Source organism: Xenopus laevis, chromosome 1S (assembly GCF_017654675.1).
Source record: "Xenopus laevis strain J_2021 chromosome 1S, Xenopus_laevis_v10.1, whole genome shotgun sequence".
Lineage (NCBI taxonomy): Eukaryota > Metazoa > Chordata > Amphibia > Anura > Pipidae > Xenopus > Xenopus laevis.
The window spans coordinates 162,833,920-162,844,653 of NC_054372.1; the positions used below are offsets into that span (position 1 = coordinate 162,833,920).

General features: G+C 37.9%; 1 protein-coding gene across 2 annotated transcripts in view; it reads left to right on the forward strand.

Annotated features, from left to right (window-relative positions):
• The first annotated feature begins 1,216 nt into the window (after positions 1 to 1,216).
• The window catches only part of efna5.S (ephrin A5 S homeolog), a 286,728-nt gene continuing 277,210 nt past the window's right edge, over positions 1,217 to 10,734 (forward strand). Inside the window, exon 1 of one of the 2 annotated variants that reach the window (XM_041580446.1) lies at positions 1,217 to 2,797. In XM_041580446.1, coding sequence (XP_041436380.1) covers positions 2,670 to 2,797 — 128 coding nt within the window. In that variant the 5' untranslated portion in view covers positions 1,217 to 2,669. The remainder of the gene's footprint in view (positions 2,798 to 10,734) is intronic. The other variant, XM_018244333.2, reaches the window with a different exon arrangement.

Sequence of the window (10,734 nt, forward strand, 5' to 3'; positions counted from 1 at the left end):
GCAGTAAGATTCCACAATGGTCTGTTGAAAGTGGGGCCTTGCATGGAGCGACGGGAAATCAATTTGGCTGAAATTGGCTTAATTGACTGCTATCAGTAATCATGAATCTAAATTGCTTGATGCTAACACCTACAGCCTACTCATTCCAACAGTGGATACGATTACGAATATCTAAATGGCAGTTGTAAATGTAAATTGCCAGTATCTTGTTGCCGTCCACTGAGTTTGTAGTAGGCTTGGTTGCAAAATTTGGCAATCGCCCCGTGTGACATTGCCCTTAGCCAGTAATGTTCTGTGTTAAATATTTATTATATCTATATGCCAGATATCAGATATGGTAGAATGAATGCAATTACTTTGAAGGAGGAGGAGGAGGAGACAGACAGGGAAGAGATTTGACAGTCTGGGAGATTGAAGGCAACATGACACAACAAATAAGTCACGTACTGTATATATGTAAAACTCACAGGGGCCACACCTTCTATTACATGCCTACAGCAAATGTCGAATTTAGCACAGAATAGGCACTTGCTGCATAGATTCACTTTGACATTATTCAGCTGAAATGTATATTGATTTTTTATATATATATATATATATATATATATATATATATTTACAGCAACACTCATTATAAAGCATTGCAATTTAAGCTTTGAGACAGAGAATATGAAGCTTGTTTGTATGTCAGAAGTCACGTTCCCACCTGCAGTACACAAGCTAATGTCTGACCAGTGTCGGGACAAGCCCACTGGGAAACCAGGAAAAACTCCAGGTGGGCCCAGGTGTCAGTGGGCTTTTGCTTCTAACCATTTGGCCTATTTCATGGTCATTCCCTATTTCTTTATGGGGCTTAATAATGGAAGAATAGAGTATAGTATGTAGAGATAAAAGACTAGGAAAGAAAGGTTGAATGAGGAGAGGAGGAATAATAGTTTGTAAAGTGGGTAAGGGTTTCTGGTGGGCCCCTGGCATCCCAATCCGACACTGTCTGACTACAACTCCCAGCATATTGTCTGCGAGGGGTTCTCCCATTAACACAATAACGTAACAGACTGCGGTATAATAACTCTACATGTGTACTCTGATTCTGCTCGCAGCAGCCCGGGAGGGTTAATATACTCAGCCACACTTGTACCATCCACATCTCCATGTAATTCAATTAGTCCGGCTTTGGGGAAGGCGGCGACATATTGTTTAAAAGCCAGTAAGCCACGCCTCTTTCCCATGTTGCGCACCAATGGCGGGGCAGGTAGAAGACAGACTATGGAAATGTCTGAGCAAACAGCAGCCCGCGCCTTGAGTAGCAGCAGCTCTGGGCTCTGCCCGGCCCCCCTTTCTGCCGAGTAAAGTGCAAGAGATGTCACGTGATCTCCCGGCGGCAGGGTGAGCCTCTAGTGAATACATCATCTGCAAGATCGGAGCCTGGATCTGCTCCCCCGCTGCGGGTGCCGGCACCCATCTCCTCACGTCTGTCTGTCTGTCTGTACACAGGACTCTGCATGTGGAACCTTAGGGACAGCACTAGGGCTGCACAGACTGATAACGCACTCGGATTTTGCCTGCTCCTTGCGCCCTGACTGGCTTTGCTGGATAAGGGGTTGGACTTGATTTTTTTTTTGGATTGTACCCCATTTTACTAAAGCTTCCACCCTATTGACTTTTAACCCTTCATATGCTGGTGGCTGCTGAAGTTTGGCTGCCCCTTTCCCTGAGTGTGTTTGTTCCCAGGCAGCACAAGAGCTTTTTTCATGTGTCTCATGTTGGAGATCTGGGATCATCTGATTCATATCAAACTCTTCTCTGCTCTTACAAGTTGATCTCCAGGGGACTGGGCACCAGCACAGAGAGAGGGGGGAGACTTTATTCCTGCCTGGATGCCTATGGCACAGTCTGCCCCTCATCTTTATGCATGTGGCTGTTTCATGCACAGGACTTGGATGCGTTTCTAGGAGTTTACTGGGTTTTTTTTTTCTCTTCCCCCTTATTTCTGTTCCATTAGAGAATCTATTGATGAACTCTCAGATTGGATGTGAGACATCAGTCAGTTGGTAGGGTCGCTCCATCTCCATCCTCTGCCATCACCCCTGCTCAAAGGAAGGACAGAGGCGGGGGGTGAGGATACATAAAGTACCCCCAAAGGCTGACTAATCGCACAGACAGCACCTACACACTGCTGCTACATTGGGGCACTGCAGCCCTTAGTCACCTGTCTGTGTGTGTTAGAGTGCAAGCCTCTATCACTGATACTGTTCCTCTGTAAGACTGCAAGCTTCTATCACTGATACTGTTCCTCCAGCAAGTGGCACCGACACAAAACCCTGCTTATAACTTTGTGCAGCAGGAGTGTTGAAGCCATTACTGAACACACACTGCCTGCAGGGTTTAGGGGGCATCGGCTTTGTTGGAAGGCATAACGCACCCCTTTGGGGATGTCTCCCTTGAATCAAAGCCCTACTCTGGGCGCAGGGAGTTCTGTGTGAATGTGCACCGCCCTGCCCCTTCTGTTCTCGGTAGCAGCAACAGCAGCCATCCAGCCTCCAGCTCCCCCGTGAGTCGAGCTCTGCTGCAGCATTGCCCCGTGACACCAGCACTAATTCCCAGTCAAGCAGCGCTCCTGTCCCCCTGTACTGCTCTGCGACTCTCGCGCACCCACTTTCTGGTCGGGAATGATGTTGCACGTGGAGATGTTGACGCTGCTGTCTATGCTGCTGTGGATGTGTGTGTGCAGCCAGGATCCTGGCTCCAAGGTGGTGGCTGATCGCTATGCAGTGTATTGGAACAGCACCAACCCCAGGTAAGGAGGGGGGCATCCAGCAATGACTGCCACTTGTGCATACAAAGAACAAGCTGCCCAAAATCTGGCATGCAGGCAGGCATCATGTAAGTGCTGAGGCAGGGAGCAGGACTTCTGTGTTGACTGATGTCTGGCACAGTAATTATACAAGATGGCAAAGCACCTTTCCAATCTGTTACACAGCATTATTTCTAAGAGTCCTCATTGTAGCCCATGAAATGTTGCCAGTGCTGATCATCATCACAAGCACTGTTTTTAGGGGGGGAAAAATAAAGTCCAGGCAACTTTGAATGTTGTAGAAAGAATAATTTGTATTCTTTAGAGAAGGTTGCACTTCAATAAGAAGAATCTATAATGTGCTATTGCTTTGCATACTAATATGCTCTCGCCAGCCTGAGTTGTAACAAATCTTAACATTTCCCACCAAGTGAATAATCCCTTCATGGGTCTATCTGCAATGGTAAGTCACCCAAAGATGCTTATTCCTGTAGCTATTGGCTTGGGAAATCTCTGCTTTGCCTATACTTTCCTGAAAACTTGCGATAAAGGGAAAGTTGTTAAGTTAATATTTTTCCTATGATGCTGCCATATCAATCAAATCTCTTGAGATTTTGTCTGAAGTAAAAAAACTATGAACAGGACCATATCCCGAGCACTTCATAATCAGCACCCATATTTTGCCATAAATATAGATTATTGTTCTAAGAGCTCACCATATATATATATATATATATATATATATATATATATATATATATATATATATATATATATATATATATATATATATAAAATTTAGCTTTGTCTGTTTAGCTCCTTATACAAATCAGTAACATCTGCTTTAATTGGTGTTAATATGGTAGATGTTTGTGTATAAACATCTCACTTATTAACCCATCTGCTAATTACTGTTATCTAGCTAATTACCGGAACCTACAGGAAAATACTTTTTTTTTTTAAATTACCCCAGCCTTTTTTTAAATGAAATGTGGGATTGACACTCGGATAAAATAGTGAATGAGATTGTGATTCCACCAGTGCACATCAATGCAACAGCAGATGTGATTAAAGTTTAAAGAGAGAGGGAATTTTGGTAATGGCAGGAGGGCAAGGTAAAATGCCACGTTTTATGGAGACTGCCAAGCAATACGTTTCTGAAATAACGAAAAGCTGCTTGTTTTATTGTTTTTTACTTCTTTGCCGCAGCACCATAAAAGAGCATACCCTTTAATAGATGGTGTCCATATGTTGGAGAGTGGAACCTCTGTTCTTTTAAGTTTTTTTTTGTCTTAAGGCAGAAGTGTCCCATACTGTATCTTCCCTTTTCAGCTCAGCAGAGGATATTTTATCTGAGGTTATCAACATTTTATGCCTGTGATACTGCTGTTTAGTTTGAGATTAGTACATTGATTTTTGTCACAGGTCATGTTTTTTAATAGATCAGAATCGCCTGCAGAAACCTTTCGTGCTCAAGAAGGAGCAGTGAAATAATCTCCAAGTTAACAATGTTTGCAGTGAATATCGTGACTAAAGAAGTAGTTTTATGTTTGAGGGGAAGAGAAAGTTGTATTTTCAACTCAGAAAAAATCCATCCTTTTTATGACTTGGGACAGCTTTCCTTGCCCAGGAACTGCCCAGGTAATTCTGTAGTTGCTGCCATATCATGCAAACCGAGACTATTTCATAAAACACCGTCTTTAAAATATTTAAAAAAAAAACTTCTTTAGTCCAAGTCAGACATCTGGACTGAATAATACAGTCATTATGAAAAAAAGCCCCAGCTTGAAAGCTGATGTAATAAAGTATTTAGAATAGACAAAAACAAATGATCATTTTGGAAGTAATAGGCAACTTTGTGGCACTGCTGTATCCCTGTCCATCTTCATGATATAATCCCATGCCCTTAAACGTTGACTTTTGCTGTAACGCCACTTCAAGCGCTTCACTCGGGGTCTGTTGTCTGTTTCCTACCAACATTTAAAGTAATGCTTCATTTGGGACACGTCAAGAAGATTCCTGGCAGTGAATTTAGGGGGTTAGGCCAAAGCGTGCATTCATTTTTCTTGCAAAATGCCAGTGGAAAGCTGGATCCCATTAAATGCCTTTCAGAGTTCATTAATTGCACTGTAAAACATGCAAACAACTGATAAGAACCTTTCTTTTGTTCTGAAATGGCAAGAGACAAATTCATGGATGCAGTCACCCTACACTGTAGACAGAACACTGCGATAAAGCAGAAGTGTTACAACAAAAAGTCTGTCTGGGGAATCCACATTGCCTTTGCCTTTTCCACTTTTAACTACTACTACTACTGATTTAAAAATGTTTTAGTTAATTTGAACAATTATGATTTTGCTGTTCTCTTTGCGTTCTTAAATTTTGTCAGTTCCGTTTTATTTAAAAATGATGCTGTAAACTCTAAAGTCTATGGCAGTTCCGAGTACTCATATGTGTGCAACCTCAGGGGTCCTGCTAGTCCGTTTGGAACTCGCCATCTTTGTTATGTTGAGAACACCAAGTATTTGCAAATTTGGTAAAGAACTTTTTTTTGACATGATGCCAAAAGGCTGCAAGTATGTTAAAACTACCTGTTTGTGTGTGTAAACAATTGTAATGGTAGTCCATATCATTTATATGTCTATCCTGTCAGTTAACTGCGCATACAACTGTATAAGCTTAAAGATTTGTTACTGCGTTTTAGTCACTATTGTAAAAAAATAAAATAATACTGCAACAAAATGCAGAAAGTTTGAAATAAGGAATGCAGCTTTTACTTTTACCTTATGATATACTGAGTTGGTAATTATCACAAGACCATATTTTGACACAAACTATAATGCTTTTATATGGGCAGGTGCTAGAATTGTACAAACTTGTTTTTTTTTTTCCCCAGTGAGTTGTGAAATAATACACGATACCTTATTAGAGTTTCATGAATGTAGTCATGTAAAATATATATATATATATATATATATATATTATATATATATATATATATATATATATATATATTTATATTTATTTACAAGTATATAAACTCAACTGGCAAGTGAGTTATTTACTCCGCCTATACTGCTTAACTTTAAAGTGACTTTAATGTTACTTCACTCTGTGTACGTTTCCATATTATATAGACATACAGGTGTGCAATCTAATAATCAGCATGCTTGGAAGCAGGAATCTCTGGATAAAGGTGAGGGATGGTTCTGTTGTATAGAGCCCAATGTATAACATTTTCTTAGATAATAGATGTCATTTTTGTATGTATCTATAAAATTCATATTCTGTAATATATTGTAGTAATGCACTCCTATTACTCATCATGTAGAACACACTAATACCCACACAAATGACATGCTTTGCGAGAAATTTGTTAAATAGTCAACTTTGCAAGGAAAAATCTACTGATTGTACACATTGATTGTTTGTAATGACACATACTATGCTTCTGTATTTATCCCACTCCTGTTACGTGGGTCAAGTGATCACCTTTCCACTTTTCTGTGATTTGGACTCATTTTGAAAGTGTGATGATACACCTTTGCTGTATTTGGGGTCTGATCGTTGCTGTTCGGTAGAGGTAACTTTCTATACTCTGCTAATTTTAACGCACGTGTAGGCAGTCACAGAAATATCTTTATTTCAGCGAAGTTATTCAACATCAGTCCTGATACTGCAAACCCATCTCTTCTACTTGCTCTGGGCTTGCTTTCAAGATTTTGGAAAGCATTGGAGAGTAGCTTGATAAATAATCACATTCCTGATACAATGGTTCCTGCTTTAAGTTTCCAGAGGGGTTTTTGATTTGGCAGTTTCAATTCGAGGGACAAAGAGACCTCCAGCCCAATAAATTTTTCATGATTAAAAGTGCAGCAGTACTGTTGTGAGGAGTTCATTACATACAGCTTGCCGGCTTTAATAGTGTTACTCTAGCCTGTTATGGCTCTGATCGAATACCTAGGTTATTTCAAATGGGAATCTGAAACAGAGTTGTATTTTCCCCCTGTGAATCCCCGTGCAATCAGAGGTAGTTTTACAGACCTCATCTTTTTGAAGGAAGAGCTCCTAGTTAAGGGTAGTTACCCTCCTGTAATTCTTCCCATTCAATCTTTTGCTAATGCCCGTAATGAACGCACTACATTCCACCCACTGGCCTCGTTTCCTGTTGGTGAGGGACAGATAAAGATGAGCCTTTCTTTCTGTCCCTTGTTGCTATGGGCCCAGCAATCTACCAGTTCCATGCTGGGCAGAGAAAATGAATGCATACAATTAGAACTGCAAGTAAACTTGGCTTGTTTGTATTACAGACATCACACATGTTCACACACATACTGTATTTGACTCTGTTTATATAAATATATATAAAAATATATTTTTTTCTGTTAACTTTTTCAAAAAAGTTCGTATTTACATGTATATTGTTTAACTTTTTATAGAGCACTTGAGCTGTTTTTACGAAAGTTTTTTGTGTTTGTATTTTCGCATGATTTTGAGAGAACCATTTTTACAGGTGTAATATTTTTGTAAAATCTTTGGAAGGCTGTCAATATCCTTTTACAACTTGACAAAACCATGTATTGCATTACATTAAGATTACATTAAGATGCTTAAGACACAGTAGACAAAGAAGACAACATCAGTGACGGGAATCTAAGAGTTGAATTTGGACTTTTTTTTCTTCCTGTGATTAAGTGACAAACTCATCTAATTATAATATCATATGGCCTGTTGTTAACTCTCTTATTTGGATATTTTAGAGAATATTTTAGAGAATATAAAGGAATGTCTGGCCATACCACATTTAAATATTTTGCCAAAAGTTATATACAAAAAAAGGGATTTATAGAACCGGTACTACTTAAATATTTGTATCAACATGTGTATGAATAAAAAGGCAATGTTTATTAGACAACCGTGCCAGGGAATCACAAAACAAATAAAACCAATTGGAGCTGTTAAGTAAAAGAAGGGGCCCCTCCTATTTTAGTTATAGCTATAACTAAAATAGGAGGGGTCCCTTCTTTTACTTAACAGCTCCAAGGTTTTAAGTGTTTTTATTTGTATTGTGATTCCCTGGCACAGTTGTCTAATAAACATACACATTCATACACATGTTGATACAAATATTTAAGTAGTACTCAGCCGGTTCTAAGAGTATAAATCCCTTTTTTTGTATATAACTTTTGGTTTGATATACCCTTGCGGTTGTGGAGATACGCTTTTTGAAATTTCCGGCGTGTATATTATTGGATTGTTGCTCAGTTTACTGATAGAATTTTGAATTTAAATATTTTGATTATTACAAATTCGTCTGAATAACCAGGTTCTGCACGGATTGGGCAATTATTTTGATTATTTTTATTTCAACTTTATCATGTTATATGTGTAGAAATATTACTATTACAGAGACATTTTTTTTAATAATATATCTCTATCCGTGACTTGCACCCTTCTTTTTTAATTAAAAGTTGGTCTGGACACAAAATGGCTGCCGCGTTTTATTTTTTTCAAAGATGGCTGCATATAATTTTGCAGTCCCTTTGTTCTCTGTTTTCAGTCTTTAAGGAAAAAGTTTAGGGCAATCAAGGCAGCAAAATGTCTTACCAAACTGAATGCACTTCTATAAATAGGGACCCTCCATGTATTCGATGTTTATTTTGTGAATGTTAAAAGAGAAAACTGGTAGGTGTTCGATGATTGAAATTCTGCGTTTACAGTCTAGCTTTAGAATCTCATATTTAGCTGGATTACGGGCGATTGGCTGGGAGCACAAAAGTGCCCCTTTGTTGTAGGCAAGAGCGTTTTAAGAATTTCGTACTGGGTCCTTTATTGTGGCTTTCAATTAATAGTGTCTTGATGTGAAGGGCAGCATGTTGTACTCGAAGAGTTAAAAGCACTTTCCATTCTGAGGATATACTTTCCAATATGGACGGAGACAAAGGGATATTTTGCATTTTACAGGTATTTGCCCAAAATGAAAACATAATGGACATGAAAGCAAAACTCCAGTTGTCTGGCTCTGCTTAATGCTTTCAGCGAATGAAATGCACATCGTTTTAAGGGTCAGGTACAGATACAGCCACATATGCAATAATTAGATTGACTTGGGAGACATAATTCTGTTACTAATGACAGTTTAGCTGCTCAGCTTTTGCGTTTTACATCACTGCTTATTGAATCTGGTAGTTGGTGTTATTTATAACATATAAGTGCTTTTTAATCATGGTTAATAAACACAAGTCTCAGTCTGCATTTAGATTACTACACATGTATCCCTCTGCTTGCCTGTATAATATATTGCTGTATAAAACTACAGAGAAGAACTATATTAAAAATAAAAAGCAATATCATATATAATGTTTAAATCTAGATTCATTAAAGTAACTTCAGACATAGTCCTTATCTTAAATTATAAACACCCCTTTCAAATATTTTTTAAACTTAAATTGCTGGGCTATTTTAATCCTAATAAAGTTTTGCAACATGCCAGTGTTTTAAGTATCTTCGCATAAGAAATATATTCAATCGCCTATATCATGAGTACATATTGTGCTTTTTAATTAAGAGGGAGTTTGTTAAAAACAATGATCACGTATAGGTTTTAAATAGATTTGTTACCAGTAACACATTGCATGTATACATCAATGCATTTAAAAAATGGCTGAAATCCGAAAACCAATAGTTTGGGATGACTTGATCTGCACATTTTTGTGGATACTCATTCTTTTTTTGATGGCCTCTGACTTAATTTGACTTTTTTATTGAGTAACTAATTTCAATGTTGATGGTTTAGAACTTTATTTACAACCAATATGTGCAACAAGCTCTAAATCACCTTTCCCAGTTGTTACTGAACTGCATTTGGCTTTACATTGCAAGAAATATTTATTATACAATTTATAGATCACTGTTCGTGGCTGGCAGTGTATTTTATATTGCAGAGATGGAAAATTATTTCTCTGGTTCTGAACGTCAGATATTGATATTTTTTAGCAAACTGTTGTACAGCATCTATTTTTGGTCCTGCTCTTTGATACCGTGACTCGGGTTTAAAAACTGCCCTATGACCCAAACCATAGCACAGTGTTGTAGCAATAATATTTTCGTGTTTAATTGTGTGAATAGAAAATATCAAAAATACCCTTTTGTCTGCTCATGCTGTTCACAGCTCTTGAGATTTCTATTTCCAACTGTCCTGTAAGTTATTAGTGTCTGTCAAACCCATAATTGCAGCTAGCTTCATGCTCTCCTCTTGAAAAATACAGCAAGTAAGGAAAGCAAATGAAAGCCTTTTCTTGTTACACAAGAACAACACTGTACAGAGCCTTGAGTTAGCTTTCTTTTGAGTTATTGGGCATAGATAATTTGGTAGTCCATTATTGACTTACACCTAAAGCAGAATGTTTTATAATCCACTTTGGTTTTCTAGTTAGTGAGTGTGTTTTTACTAGTACAGGTATGGAATCCGGAAACCTGTTATCCAGAAAGCTTTGAATTAAGGAAAGGCCATTTCCTATAGACTCCATTTTATCCAAATAATTTTTTTTAAATGATTTCCTTTTTTTCTGTAATAATAAAACAGTACTTTTTACTTGATTCAAACTAAGATATAATTAATCCTTAACCAGCCTATTGGGTTTATTTAATATTTACATGATTTTCTAGTTGACTGAAGGATTGAAGATTCAAATTACAGAAGGATCCGTTATCCGGAAAACCTCAGGTCCCGAGCATTCTGCATAATAGGTCCAACCTGTAGTATTTAATCTGCACGGGGTTTCATTTTCGCGCAAGGTATTCACATTTGAGGTTGCCATTTTTTACCCATAAGTCATGAACCATTTGTATATTTTGATATATAAGTCTTTATTATTACAGAGAACCAGCAAATCCGTAAAAAATAAATTAAAAAAAATTTGGAAAATGGCTTTGCTATA